Below are 16,160 nucleotides of genomic sequence, written 5' to 3'. Positions count from 1 at the left end.
AGGACGTCACTTTCTGAGTACGTCACTTTCTCAGAACGCCACTTTCTGAGGACGTCACTTTCTGAGTTCGTCACTTTTTTAGCATAGGTACGATTTAACAGTATAATATACCTGCACGAAAGATGTATACTGCCAGCAACCAGATTAGCTGTTCGACATACGGTCGCTTTTATATCCTACATAATCTCTGTTTGCCTTACGCCTGACTGGTAGAGAATTCCATTTGGCCAAACGTCCTATGTGTCGTGCAATAAAGTGAAAATAGAGAAATAAATAATAATAAAAAACAATCTAATTATGTTTCAATCAGAGTATTTAATTCAGAATAAGTACTTAGAAACTACAAGCACCAAAACATTTAGCCACAGATTGGAGTTAGGCCGGCAATAGCTTCGATTCAATACACATAAATGTTTCGCACAGTAGGAACCATGATTTTATCATTCGCCGCTGTGATTAGCTCGTGAAGGTATCACGGCAAGCTCGCTGACACCAGTAGAAGATCATTCCAACATATTTACATTTAAACGGACTGCCGCTCTTTTCGTGACAACATATTCTTCAGCATACCGCGTCTTCTGTCATGTCTCCATAAACTCAGACGTCTTTTTTTCTGATGATAGTCTAATTTTGGATACCTATCTGCGTATAAAATCAGCATTGCAGTTTTGTTTCAGACAATATTTCTTCTCATGTCATCTGTGGAGAATAGGCGTCAATGGATTTTTTTTTCAAAGCGTTGCCGAATTTCAGAATATATGTTCAGCCATCAATCACTTCTGCGTATGGAGTGATCCATACTCTCATAGTTCTCATGTTCTTTATTTGTTTGTTTTCTTCCTATATAGGTTACACGATGAATTTTTAAATTATTATTACATTATACTTTTAGCCTGACAATAAAAATCTAGCATGTCGCCGATTTGACATCGCTGATTTTTTTTCTATTTAAAATGCGAAACTACAAAAAGGTTATATATAAGTAGTTTGTCAAAGGACTGTCTCATTTCAAACATAGACAGAGATAATCATACTATCTTTGTCTTACTCTAGTACTAGTACCCAATAGAAAAGGATGAGTATATTTTGTATTGTTCTTATTTAATGACAAATTGGTTTGACCAACTATACTTACAGTCCGTTAACTCTCAGAATGAACTTCGTTTTTCGGGTAAAATCGGACGTAATCGCGTAATAGAAAATAGAAAATATATTTTTTAATGTTGATCCTAGCGAAAAAAAGTAGCATTTATTTTATAAGAAATCTCAAATAGATTATTTACGTAAAAGATAATTTTTTGCTGTGGGCTACCGTTTACGAGTTATTTACGAATAACTAAAAAATAACAACCTTAGAATAAATTATACGTGACTTTCCCACTTTAATATATTTTAAAACATTGATCCTAGCGAAAAAGTGTACTGAATCTTTTTAGGACATCGTGGTTTGTACCACCTTGTATAGAGTAGTTAATACCACCATAACTTACTAGTTATGTGTGTTACCTACTGGTAAGTAAATATTTAAATTCATATTAAAATATGTGACTTTTAAGTATTTACTATATTTACAAATTATTGTTTTAATTTATTCTTTTAATTTAAAGTAAATTTGAATTAAAACTAGAGATAAAATAAACAAAAGCGGCCAAGTGCGAGTCGGACTCGCGCACGGAGGGTTCCGCACCATCAACAATAAATAGAGCAAAACAAGCAAAAAAAACAAGCAAAAAAGCGGTCACCCATCCAAGTACTGACCCCGCCCGACGTTGCTTAACTTCGGTCAAAAATCACGTTTGTTGTATGGGAGCCCCACTCAAATCTTTATTTTATTCTGTTTTTAGTATTTGTTGTTATAGCGGCAACAGAAATACATCATCTGTGAAAATTTCAACTGTCTAGCTATCACGGTTCGTGAGATACAGCCTGGTGACAGACGGACGGACGGACGGACGGACAGCGGAGTCTTAGTAATAGGGTCCCGTTTTTACCCTTTGGGTACGGAACCCTAAAAACACAAACTATAAAATATACTTACTTACCTACAAAAAAAATGTGACTGTTATTACCACTCTATATAATTTCAGCCAGAAGTAGTAAATGACGGTGTGACGTTCTGCTTTCAAATTCTGATTCTATTTTATATAGAATATGACAAAAACTCAAATAGCAATATAGTCATCAACCAAATATTAAGCATAACGTCATTAAATTAGGGCTTATTTTACGTTGAGACAATAGGTATCCCTAACTTTTTGCGGTAAGTTTAAAGTGAGTGAGTAAGAAAGCAGAACAGCAGTATCACCTTCGCGTGTTACCGCCGATACCCGATGTAAGTATCTTTCTAAAATCCGAAGGTCATTAGAGTTAACGAACTGTAGATAATATGTTGCGCTAGCTTCAACCCGCGACTTCATCTGCGTGGAAATATAATGATGATGATGATGATTTATAAACAATAATTAGGTCCTTCCCCGGGCCTCAAATCACATCCATACATAATTTTATGTAAATATAAATAGTGAGTTACTGAAATGTTCTGCCGCCAGAGTACAGCACAAAGAGTAGTATAATATACAGCTCAAACCATAGCGTAACTTATATAGACTCTGTACGGAAAGAGAAGAGTCGTGGAATGTATATTGAATTGACTATATTGTATAGGGCCCAATACATTCACGACTCTTCTCTTTCCGAACAGTACGGTTACCATCAGACTTATCTTGGTCTAACTCTAAAGTCTCTACGGAAAGAGAAGAGTCGTGAAATGTATGAGAATTTTAGCCTTGGAGAATTAGTAAAGTTTTAGTAAAAAATGCTACCTACTGTGTGAAGTATGTAGAAGTAATGAAAGAACTAAGCAAAATGGTGTTCTGTATGTTTTGGAATAGAGAAGTGAATAAAACTATATTTTATTCAAACAATGTTTTTTTTTTTAATTCTCTTATGAATGACACCTTTCGACACCGGTATTTGGTCGATCGACTTAAACGAGTGCACTTACTTTTAAATAATATTTGGCGTGACGTGACGTAACGTTTAAGGTCACAAGCAGACTCGAAACGTCAGGCCAAAATATTAAAAGTTACTGCAATGTCTCAATTATGCATATTATCGATAGAAACAGAAACATAATAATTGACACTACTGCGAATACTTATTTATTGAATCAACCAATTCCTCCCAAAATTCTTCGATGTCCTCTTCTGCGACGCCATTTATTAAATGTCTAGAAACAATATAGCTTTATTATTATGAACACAAGAACAATTTGGCAGGACTAATAATCATATTTTAGTTCTTTATTTTCCGTAGACACAGCACCACCACTTTTTACACCTGAAAAACCAATTACTTTTAGGGATAGCTCGTGGTGAATTATCGCTTAATTTTTTACACAAACTTTTCCTGGTAATTGAGCGTAGTTTTACCTTTTGTTTTATTAGATCAATAACGTAAGCTAATTGTAAATTGGTGCTCTTCTAGATTTCATACAATACCATCTAATAAATATGTACTTAATAATTAATATGGAAACATAATCCATAGCGACTCTATTCATTCCATATTCGTTCGCTATTCACTTTTGACGTAAGTCATTTGGGTATGTTACAATTAAAGTCATTGGAATAAAAAGTTTTTACTGTATCGCAGTTCTTTTTGCAATTTTGATACTTAGTGTTTAAAACAGTATGTCGTTAGTGGTTTGAATGTTTTTTTTTTGAAGTGAGCGTTATTACCATCAACAGGAGCATCGTGGAAAAGTATTTTGCTGCCATACTTTTTTGTTTGGCTCTAGACGTCCATTTATAAAATGTCATTCATTCTATGTAATAGCCATAGAATTAATATGACTAGAACAACTGTCAATCTTCAAAAGTGCGACCAAAAATGAAATGCAAGTGTGTGCGAAAATTGTCTATGTGAGATCAAAAATAGTGATATCATGTTATAACATATTAATAATCTGTCGGTGTTTGATTACTTTATCGACTACTTTTTCAAATGTGTTATTTTAAACGTTAAAATTCTACGACATTATGATGTATAAAATAACACCTGCACTGCGTGTGCTATCAAAATCGTTACAGCCTTATCTTAGTCTAACTCTTACTGTGTTGGAAAGTGAAGTTTAAATTTACTGCTAAACATCTGCACCTTCAAAAAGGTATAGCAATCATTATTTGAAGTCGGTTATAAAGGTTAATATCTTAATTATGTCTTGTGAAGAAATGATTACATAGGTAGCTATTAATATACCGACAAGTTATCGATACTGTCATCTGAACATTTTGTCAAGCCCTAGCGTAAAGTAACAGTTTATGTTTTTACACAAAATATTTTAAATTATTGAGTAATATGATAAAATATTAGCACACAAAGGAAGAAAAACTTATAATCAACTGTATAAACCGGCTTCTTACACTTTTTATGCTGTTAATTTGACAAAATATCGTTAAGAAAATTTCGCTCGGAATATCATTATTCCTCTGAAATGAATATTTGCTAGGTTTATTTGGCCCCGTGACACTGAAATCCGGTACACTACAAGACACTATCTTCATTGTATTAGTTTATCAAATAGTTTTCTTCCGAATTTGTGTATATTTTTCAAATTGAAAATTACGGTGATACGCTCTTGGCCGTCCGCGGCCGTCGTCAAACTCAAAAATGGTCACGTTTTCTCATTTGTAGTCTGACTCTTTCGCACTCATGCGATGTTCATATACGTGATGGCTTCCCTTTCGCACACTTCAGCTGTCTGTCAAGCGCGAGCTCGACAATGACAGGTCTGTGGTAATAGCATGGGATGTGTTGATTTGGTTTAATTACTTTTTAACTTATTCTCGTTACTAAAAAGTGTCCCTTGGAATCGAATATATGTATGACATTCTAAGAAATTTGATTAAATTTATCGTATAGGTATATAGCATGCTTATCGAATGGTAGGCCAAATTCGGCATGAATATGATTTGAGGCCCGGGGAAGGACATAATTATTATCATCATCATATTTCCACGCAGATGAAGTCGCGGGTCGAAGCTAGCGCACCATATTATCTAATTATAGTTGGAACTATACTCATCCTTTTCTTTTACCCTTATATTATACCTAAGAACTGATGTAAAAAGTAATGAAATAAATGCATTTGTATTTGTATTTGTATTTTGGGTGCTAGTACTAGAGTAAGACAAAGATAGTATGATTATCTCTGTCTATGTTTGAAATGAGACTGTCCTTTGACAAACTACTTATATATAACCTTTTTGTAGTTTCCCATTTTAAATAGAAAAAAATCAGCGATGTCAAATCGGCGACATGCTAGATTTTTATTGTCAGGCTAAAAGTATAATGTAATAATAATTTAAAAATTCATCGTGTAACCTATATAGGAAGAAAACAAACAAATAAAGAACATGAGAACTATGAGGGTATGGATCACTCCATACGCAGAAGTGATTGATGGCTGAACATATATTCTTAAATTCGGCAACGCTTTGAAGAAAAAATCCACTGACGCCTATTCTCCACAGATGACATGAGAAGAAATATTGTCTGAAACAAAACTGCAATGCTGATTTTATACGCAGATAGGTATCCAAAATGTACACTATTATCAGAAAAAAGACGTTTGAGTTTATGGAGACATGACAGAAGACGCGGTATGCTGAAGAATATGTTATCACGAAAGGAGCGGCAGTCCGTTTAAATGTAAATATGTTGGAATGACCTTCTACTGGTGTCAGCGAGCTTGCCGTGATACCTTCACGAGCTAATCACAGCGGCGAATGATAAAATCATGGTTCCTACTGTGCGAAACATCTATGTGTATTGAATCGAAGCTGTTGCCGGCCTAACTCCAATCTGTGGCTAAATGTTTTGGTGCTTGTAGTTTCTAAGTACTTATTCTGAATTAAATACTCTGATTGAAACATAATTAATTGTTTTTTATTATTATTTATTTCTCTATTTTCACTTTATTGCACGACACATAGGACGTTTTGCCAAATGGAATTCTCTACCAGTCAGGCGTAAGGCAAACAGAGATTATGTAGGATATAAAAGCGACCGTATGTCGAACAGCTAATCTGGTTGCTGGCAGTATACATCTTTCGTGCAGGTATATTATACTGTTAAATCGTACCTATGCTAAAAAAGTGACGAACTCAGAAAGTGACGAACTCAGAAAGTGACGTCCTCAGAAAGTGGCGTTCTGAGAAAGTGACGTACTCAGAAAGTGACGTCCTCAGAAAGTGTCGTACTCAGAAAGTGACGATCTCAGAAAGTGACAAAGTCAGAAAGTGACGAACTCAGAATGTGACGATCTCAGAAAGTGACAAAGTCAGAAAGTGACAAACTCAGAATGTGACGTCCTAAGAAAGTGACATACTCCGCCTGAACCGTCGAAACATTACACAGGAACATTACGATCTGCCTGATTTTACAATCGGCCGCCGACATATATAATTATAAGTATATAACATTTGTTATTCGAATTCAAAACTTGGTGAGAAGCTTGCTTTCAATGAAAATGCGGTACGATCGCGAATTTTTCGCATCCAAAATAATGATTTTGATACGCAATGGAGACAATTATACCGAAAGGAATTATTATTTTTGCCTTATTACAGTCAGCAGCAGAAGTAGGTACCTACGCGGGCCTAGTGCTCAAAATGATCTACATACGGACTCTAATGTCAAGAGAATAAGGTTCTGTGTAGATCATTCTGAACGTATTATTCTTTTTAGCTATTTCTACCGCTGATTGTACTTAGCTGGTCAAGCAAATCTTGTCAGTAAAAAAAGTCAGTCAAATTTTCTATGCGGGACGATATCTCTTCGCGCCCAAATTTTTCAAATTTGCCGCCTTTTCTACTGAGCAGATCTGCTTGACCAGCTATACTTACTTTGAAGGCGCGACGCGACGTCCCGAAGTGAGTCTTGGCCTCCGGCGCAAGAGCACGTTTTTACAATAATTAAATAATTAATGACACCACTAACCTGGCTACATGCCTGCTCCCATCTGCCATCTGTTCGGTAGTATACGTCACTCCCTGCACCATCACACCCCCGTCGTGATCCACCCACGTTATCTAAGAAAAATGTTACAAATATAAATATATCCTCTAGCTGCCCATACGTCAAACCTTGCCAAGCAAAATGAAATTTTATTTTGTCAACACAAAGTTCAAATTAGAATGGAACAGGAGACCTTTTTATAGGTCTCTGGGCGGCTAGAGGTTATTTATTTCATCTCATTAACGGTATTAACGCTGTTATGATTCGTACACAAATAGGTATAATTAGAGCTTTTTGTGCTCATAATTAGAGGTAAAAAGAAATTAAAGTAAATAATTTGAGCCTGAACAAAAATATCTTCTGCTATATTTTTAATAAGACTTTTGTGTTTTTGAAAATGGCAAATTATCCAACCAAGCAAATTCAATAAATAATCTATTCATGTACCTAGTAAAGTTGAAATTAGTATTTTTTTTTACAATTTTATTCAGAATGCAAAGTAATTCATAGATCGTGTGGTAATATGATTATTAACTTTTTTCTAAAATTTCACGACTCCGGGATACCTAGCCCGTCATGCCGTAACGTAAAGAAAATTTTATCGTTTTGACTTGACCCCCTTCGTCTCTAGAAGGTTATTTTATAATTTTATTTTCTAGGTCCATGGGGTCCCAGCGCGCATAAGTTGTTCGCAGAAATTGCGAAGCGTCTGGTTGACGTAAGTGGTGACCGAAGAGCTGGCGGCTACCTCGCACAACGTATCAGCATTGCGATACAGCGAGAAAATGTCGCCAGCATCCTTGGTACAATGCCTCAAGGTCCTATTTTAGATTAAAGCTAGTTTTTAATTTCTTTTAGTAATACCAGTATATATCTTGTTTGTAAATAAATGATTATTATTTTAATGTCCGAATTTATAAACTTACCTCAGCAGCAGGCTTCCCGCCTGGCGACACACACTCCAAGTTGACCTCCCTGTCTTCAACCGCTAGTAACGTAGAACCTTGGAGTATCCTCGGTGGCTCCGGTGGTACTAGGACCACTAGACGCGCGTATCGAGATCTGATTGGTGGTTCGCCTGTGAACAAATATTTTTAATTAATGCTTGTATAATAACATTAATAACACGACTTTGGTTACAATGTGTAGGTACATACAATGTGAAAAATAACGTCAAATTTAATATTAGGCCTGGCGCCTAACTATCAGCATGGCACGGCAAAGATCCTTTGGCATATTGCCAAGGCGTGTTCAAGCATGCAGAGGTGTGCTTGAGAATGCCGAGTCAGGCGTTCTCAGGCATATCAAGGTGTCCAGAAATGCTAAGAATGCCTCGGCATGTTAAAGACACCTTGGTATTTATTACACACCTAAGTATGCCTGAGGACGCCTCGGCATGCCTGAGTATGCCTCGGCAATGTGTATGTATGTATGTAAACACTTTATTGTACATAAGACAGGTATCAATGTGCTGAAGGATCCTTTGCCGTCCCATGCCGATATAGTAAGCCACATTTCAAATACTGCCGCAGAATATTTGTGACGTTATCTATGAAAAGAGACCTTATTGTCGATGGCGCTTACGCCATTATTAGCGATGTTCCGATATAAATAATAATTCCGCGCGACACTGTGCGGCGTAAGCGCCATCGACAATAAGGTCCCTTTTCATAGATAATGCCCCATTTATAGTCTGAATTCGAACGGTACCTTAACACTATTTTAGCAACGGGAAATTTAAATTGTCCATACGCATACTGCAAATGGCAATGCCTATACTTAATTTAATTTCATACCCCCATTACTCTCCATACTATTTTAAGACCGGAATAACAATAAAACGTAATGCATTTCCCATCCATTTATCCCACAGATAGTTATGCGAGTGACGTTAATACGAATTGGTCCAAGCGACATTCCGATTTTTATAGTTATTTACGATAGAAGTGCCAAAAATAGGAAATTTAAAATTTTCGACGTTACTCGTAGGTAGCTGCTTACCATCAGGCGGCCCGTATGCTTGTTTGCCACCTATGTGGTATAAAAAAAAATAAAAAAATAAAGTGACGTTTTTGTTTGAATAAACGTCACTTTTGACACTTGTTTGACACTGAAATATCCATATCGTTTCAATGTTTAATATTTGACGTATCCGATATGACTGACATTTAGTGCCAGCGTAACCTACGCGCTACGCGCGTAGCCGATAACACGGTTTTTCCCGTTTGTAGCAAACAGCGCCTACGGTCAGAAAACCCGCCTAGCGGGTCGCTAACAGTTATGACAAATTGTAAAATCAGTACACTGCGCAAGTGCGCATGCACAGGAGTATTACTGCAATGTTTTACCGCCAGAGTGCAGCACTAACGACGTAAGTATATAAATTAACTTATACATACTGTACCTTAAACTGTTTATTGACAAGTTTTCACAGACAACCAAATACGTCATTGATACATCAAGGCGGTTTATCTACAGGCCTACCGGGAAACGCGAAATAGAAACTCATCTATCTGCCTCTTTATCGCTCGAATATGCAAGAGTGATAGAAAGGTTAGATAACAAAATTTCGCCTCTCTCGTTTGCGGTAGACCCTTAGATTGTGACTTATAGCAGGCGTGTCTCACTCCGCGATTTCGTCGCTTTTCTACAGGTAGCTAAAAGTACATCCGTTCGGCCCCAATTTTGGGGAAAGGCATAAGCCGCGCGTGGCGCTGTCGCCACCTAGCGGCCATATCTGTGCTGATCGTAACAGACGCGTTTTGTTAGAGAGTGAGTCTTCTGTACTTAGTACTATTATTTATTCTGTGCTTATAGTGGGAGTGGCGCCCCCTACGCAGACTTTCGCGTAATATTCCCTATTATATCGCGTTCGAATCAGGTGTCCGCCGGAATTACCCGATTTCAACCGATTTTGTTTACCCTTATTTGCGTGAGGTGGAAATTGGGAATTTTAAAGCAGCTTATTGGAATAATGGGTATTTAATTAATTTATTACCAGACTGTGAAATAATAAAGGTTTTACGGTATGTCGTAAAGTGGAATGTGATAAGCTTTAATAAGTATGAATAATAAGTAGTAATGTGTGTGTCGGTTCGAGGAAAAAGGGTTTTTTAAGCTGTTTGTTTTATAATTTAAGTCTAAGGAAGTACTTAATAAACTCTTAAATCCATACTTCCATACTAATATTATAAATGCGAAAGTGTGTCTGTCTGTCTATCTGTCTGTTACCTCTTCACGCTTAAACCGCTGAACCGATTTAGTTCGGTATGGAGATAGTTTGACTCCCGGGGAAAAATATAGGGTAGTATTTATCACAGAAATCATCATCTTTTAAGGGGGTGAAAAGGGGGTAAATGTTTTTATGGGGAATCGATAAAAAGCAGATTGGGTAAAAATAAGCTACCCAAATTAATAACTCCACGCAGACGAAGTCGCGGGCAAAAGTTAGTATTAAATACTCGTATTATAACTATTAGGTTTAAGATATTGTAATGTTGAAATGCATTATTTGTAACACCTGAGTGCCTTGAAACCCTCGCAACTCTCACGATTTCAGTTTTCGAACCTCTCGCGTTCAATTTTGGAATCGTGTTTCAATTTTGGAATCTTTCACTCGCTAGGGTTAAACAACCTTTCCCCTTATTAAAACTAAATAAATAACTATTAATTTTTAAAGGGGGCAAAAATAGGGTTCAATATATATTTTGACGATATAAAATATAGTTCAATGTTTGACAATATCGACGTGAACAAATCCGAAGGTAGAAGCTAGTTTTACCATAAACAAAGCTTCTGTCAATATATTATTTACAATGCGGACCAAAAGCACTTACCCCTAAACTTATAGTTTTGCAGTAAACCTCTATAATCCTATAATCCCCCCTCAAATATAGTAGCCATTATCTGTAACTGCACACACATGAGCAATCAGGGGTTAAAATTATAAAGAACTAGCTCCTTGCCCGCGTCTTCGTCTGCGTGCAGTTAGTAATTTGGGTAGCTTATTTTTTTTTTATCCAATCTGCTTTTTATCGATTCCCCGTACACTTCCACCTTTTCACCCCCTTAATGGGTGATTTCTGGAATAAAAACTACCCTCAGACTATCTCTATACCAAATTTCAAGTAAATCGCACTTTCGCATTCATAATATACTAGCGACCTGCCCCGGCTTCGCACGGGTAAACAAATTAATCAAATTATACATAAACCTTCCTCTTGAATCACTCTATAAGATATAGATACAGTAAAGAAAATAAGCGTTGTTGTATGATGTACCTAACCCATGAATTTTACATGAAGACTATGCATTTTAATTTTATTTCATAGGTGCTTATATTTCAGTACGTCATTAACTGTAGGCAAAGTTATATGAGTTATGATAATATTAATATTTTTAGACTTTAGACTCCGTATATGAGGTACGTTCAAGGAATTTTTCAGTACCATTTTGTAACTTGTCATAGTGACAATATAGTATGAGGTCCCAAGCTACATTCATATTGATTTTCATTGTGACGAGTGTTATTTTGTATGGGATTTTGAGTTTCTAAATGTCACACTTGGCGCGCTGTTCAAAATCCCGTACAAAATGAGAGTTAACGTGCCGCGTACGTCACGTCACGCAATCGAATGAAAACACTAGAGGTTTATGTGTAAGATTGTCTTCAAATATATGGTGTTTTATTGTTTTTAATTTAGGATATTTTAATTAAGTTACGTTTGGTTTATAAGTTTTAATACAATATTTATACAATACTAGCAACCCACCCCGGCTTCGCACGGGTTTACAAATTATACATAAACCTTCCTCTTGAATCACTCTATCTATTAAAAAAACCGCATGAAAATTCGTTGCGTACTTTTAACGATCTAAGCATACATAGGGACAGACAGACAGCGGAAAGCGACTTTGTTTTATACCTACTATGTAGTGATTTATGTTTATTTGTTCCGAAATAAAAGTTTTTATACTCCGTCTAGGCAGCAAGTGATCTGCGGCCATACATTTCCCTAGTTTTGCATAAAAGCAAAACTAAATGACTCATAACTCCCGACGGCCTGTAAAAGTTAACCCGTCCGTTTTAAACGTATTTCACGCGAGTACCTAATGCTCGGCATTCTCTGTTAGGCAAGCGCGAGTGACTCCATTTTAAATGTGTAATATCTGGGAGACCGAGCTTTGCTCGGAAAACATATAAAAACTCAAAAATGCGCGTTTTCCCAGAGATCTAAGACCTAGCTACATCGACTTTTCGCCCCCGAAAACCCCCATATAGCAAATTTCATCGAAACCGTTAGAGCCATTTCCGAGATCCTCAAAATATATATTGTATATTTATTTATTTATTTATTTATTCATATATTATATAAATAAATAAATATACAAGAATTGCTCATTTAAAGGTATAAGATTTACAAATGTAGTACATAACCATCACTAACACACGGTGAATAAGTCAAAACAGCTTATTTCTGATTTTACGGGGAAATTTAGGGAGTTGAGAGGGGTAGGCTGATTTTATAACTTTGAGTTCTGACCAATGATTTATAACTCAAGATAGGTTATAGGCGTTCCAAAATTGAAGCGCTTACCTTGTGACAAATTGGACAAGTTGCCTTTAGTCGCGGCTAGACAAGCGAAAAATGTGCACGTGCTAACGAGCTCCCGCACACCGAAAGAGAAAAAGACGAGCTTATGTTTAGCAACGAGTGTGACAAAGATGGATGCAATGTGAAAATTAATCAAAAATAACAGATTTCTTCGTAGGCACAGAAATAAATATGGAAGTATTTTTTGTGCCCCTCAAGTATGCGTATAACCTATCTATGGTTATATAATATCATTGGTTCTGACTAGTGTTGGTTAGGACTAGCTAGTCCTTTGAGTCCTCTGCTTCAAGACTCGACTCAGTTTTCAAACTCTTATAATTATGCCTAAACTCGAGTTCTTTTCTACTTTATAGAAACGCGAGCCTCTGGAAGAGACTTGAGTCCTTTTTTAGAGAACTCATGAACTCATGTGTTTTACAAACAATTTCGAAATGCATTGTTTTCATGTATAATTTATGGATTAGGTACATAAATTAAACAATTAAGACTCATTTATTTACTGTTAAAAAACCTAATAAATTGTTGACGGAGTCTTTATTCGGAGGCTCGGGTCCTTTTGAGTTGCTCTTAAATAAAAAATACTCAACAAAGGACTCGACTCGGGATTTAAAGTCTCGTAAAAACGAGCTGAGTTCTTTAAATTCAGACTCAAAGGACTCGAGTTCCTATCAATACTAGTTCTGTATGGCTACCACCAGTTTGGCACTGACATAAACGCTATCGAGAACGTAACTTTACTTTCTGTGCATCTTGCTGGTATCGTACTCGCATATTAGTGCGAGCGAGTATAGAAAGTAAATTATGTAGACGACAGTTTTGACACTGTCAGTGACTCATGGTACGGGTACTCACCAACTCAAATATTAACTCGCCCGCGCTCTCCAACTCTATAGAATAACAGCGGGTTCAACCGGCTTTCTGATTTTTCCTTTGAAGTGCGTTAGTTGTGTTTGTCGGATATGTTCTGGCCTTTGGGTGGGAATATTATGTTTGCGAAGTGTTTCACGGAGTTTTTAAAGGGTTTCGGGGCTCGGTAAAACCTAAGATAAAGTTTGGGTTAAACGTACATACGGGCGAATCTACATCTACACATGATATAGGTAGTTTAAAAACCGGACAAGTTCGAGTCGGACTCGCGCACGAAGTGTTTCGTACCATTACGCAAAAACGGCAAAAAATCACGTTTGTTGTATGGGAGCCCCATTTAAATATTTATTTTATTTTGTTTTTAGTATTGTTATTTTAGTATTGTGTTTGAACCCGCGACCTCCGGATTGCAAGTCGCATGATCTTACCGCTAGGCCACATATATGTTTTTGCACCATATCATTTTAATATCGGTTTAATGTCATATGCAGTTTCGAATAGGCCTGGTAGTTGCGAATCGATTTAAACCCTCTAAAGGACAGTAAATCCTGGAGCATATGCCAGTAAAGTGTAGTTTGGAAGTTGCCTTAAATCCGTAACAGTTGGGCCAAATATTGGGGTTTCGCACCCTTGGTACAGAGGATATGGTGTACAGTAGGACACGATAATAGTTATTTTCATTTTTGTTTAACCCTCTTGCTTTGAAACCCTCGCAACGATCAAGATTTCATTTTTCGAACACTTTCGTACAATTTTGAAATCTTTCGCTTGCTCGGGTATCAATATTAGCACGAGCGGCTAAACAACAACTTTGCCCTCTTATAAAACACAACATTTTCACCACACAAACCCGAAGAAAATATTAACTGTAAGACATCAAACAAAATCAAACCAAATCAATTCCAAATGAATGTTATTAAATATTTATTATTCAATAATTGGACTAATGTAAAAGCGGGCGGGGCGGCGGAAAGCGCCGAAATTTTAAAACGTAACAAATATAAGAGCCTCGGTAGAGAGTACCATTTTGTACCATTTGGAGTTGAAACTCTAGGTCCATGGGGTCCCAGCGCGCATAAGTTGTTCGCAGAAATCGCGAAGCGTCTGGTTGACGTAACTGGTGACCGAAGAGCTGGCGGCTACCTCGCACAACGTATCAGCATTGCGATACAGCGAGGAAATGTCGCCAGCATCCTTGGTACAATGCCTCAAGGGCCTATTTTAGATTTAAGCTAGTTTTTAATTTCTTTTAGTAATACACTGTATATATCTTGTTTGTAAATAAACGATATATAAAAGAGTAAAAAAAAAAAAAAAAAAAAAAAAAAAAAAAAAAAAAAAAAAAAAAAAAATCAATAATTTTGAATACTAAATATTATAATAAAAGAGTTAATTTACGTAACACAGTGGGATCAATTAACATAAGGGTGGAAATGGTGGAATCACATCTGTCAGCATCGAGCCGCATTTTATATATGAGAAATCGCTCGTTAGTATGAAGATGCGTACTCATCGGAAAGCTGAAAGCATGCGTACGCATCTTCATACTAACGAGCAATTTCTCATATATAAAATGCGGCTCGATGCTGACAGATGTGATTCCACCCTAAGACTGATTAAGAAATTGATCCGATATTATATTAATTGGACGTTATTATTATATCCCGTACACGAGTTCAAGATTAATATAAGCCGTACTAATTATATAAGCCGTATTATTCAAAATCATAATTTAAAAGGAGAGGTCTCTGATTGCGATTGTATCGACAGTCTGCTCAGGGTAACCGCACACGCCCTGACAGTCACACATTTATGCCAATGATAATCAAAACATCATGGGCACCTTTGCACCAGGAATGACATGAAGCATTTTGTCTTTTTAAATTTATAATTTTTATTTTTATTTGTAATCTTAATTAATTAGTTTGATAAAAAAAAACATAAACAAAATGGATTAAAAATACAATCCCAAATTTTCACACCCGATCTACTGGCACATTCACTATGCCCTAATCTATTTAAGATACCAGTTATAATATTTTACTGGACACGCTTTTAGTTCGAATTTAACATGGAAACGAAATTAAGTGCTAAGTTAGTTTTGCGTAGGTACATAAAAGGATGATTTTAGCGGTTTGCCCTTTAGACCAAATTTTCTAAAGGATAATTCATGAAAAGTTTAAGCTTTTAGGGTTTCTATTTTCGATAAGTTAGTTTTCAATAGAGATTGGGGATAAAAGCTTTATTATTTAAACAAAATGCTTGTTGGGTAATCAAAAGTTTACTTGAATTATATATACACTGGAGCTTTAGACCTGGTTTTCTTGTTTAATTCACTATTATAAGCAAAAGTACGTATGATTTTAATTTGTTTAACCCTTATCTTGGCAAGGATCAAAATATCTTAAATATAATATTTTTTTTTAGATTTTGGTCACCTATTGAGCATACTAGACTATAAAAAAATAGGGAAAAAAATCCAAGTTTTCCCAGTTTCGGAAAATCATATGTATCATATTTGATACAATGCCAATCCCTCGACAAATCAGTTACCTACTTTTTAAAAGAAAAATGTGGATTTTAATAAAAATAAAACATGTAGTGCAACAGAAATCATCATTTATTGCTTATTAAACGCAATCTAAAGCATCAGATAAC

General features: G+C 36.1%; 1 protein-coding gene and 1 long non-coding RNA gene across 2 annotated transcripts in view; both read right to left on the bottom strand.

The window, feature by feature from the left end:
- LOC134658796 (irregular chiasm C-roughest protein-like) overlaps positions 1-16,160 on the bottom strand; it is a 147,285-nt gene that overhangs the window by 43,202 nt on the left and 87,923 nt on the right. Inside the window, exons 5-6 of the mRNA XM_063514449.1 lie at positions 7,947-8,098; positions 7,003-7,094 (exon numbers count right to left, since the gene is read on the bottom strand). Coding sequence (XP_063370519.1) covers positions 7,003-7,094; positions 7,947-8,098 — 244 coding nt within the window. The remainder of the gene's footprint in view (positions 1-7,002; positions 7,095-7,946; positions 8,099-16,160) is intronic.
- The window catches only part of LOC134658889 (uncharacterized), a 582,766-nt gene that overhangs the window by 504,582 nt on the left and 62,024 nt on the right, over positions 1-16,160 (bottom strand). The window lies entirely within an intron of this gene.

Source organism: Cydia amplana, chromosome 23 (assembly GCF_948474715.1).
Source record: "Cydia amplana chromosome 23, ilCydAmpl1.1, whole genome shotgun sequence".
In the NCBI taxonomy this organism is placed as follows: domain Eukaryota; kingdom Metazoa; phylum Arthropoda; class Insecta; order Lepidoptera; family Tortricidae; genus Cydia; species Cydia amplana.
The sequence above is the reverse complement of the archived record's forward strand: the minus strand, read 5'-3'. Positions and strand labels throughout refer to the sequence as shown.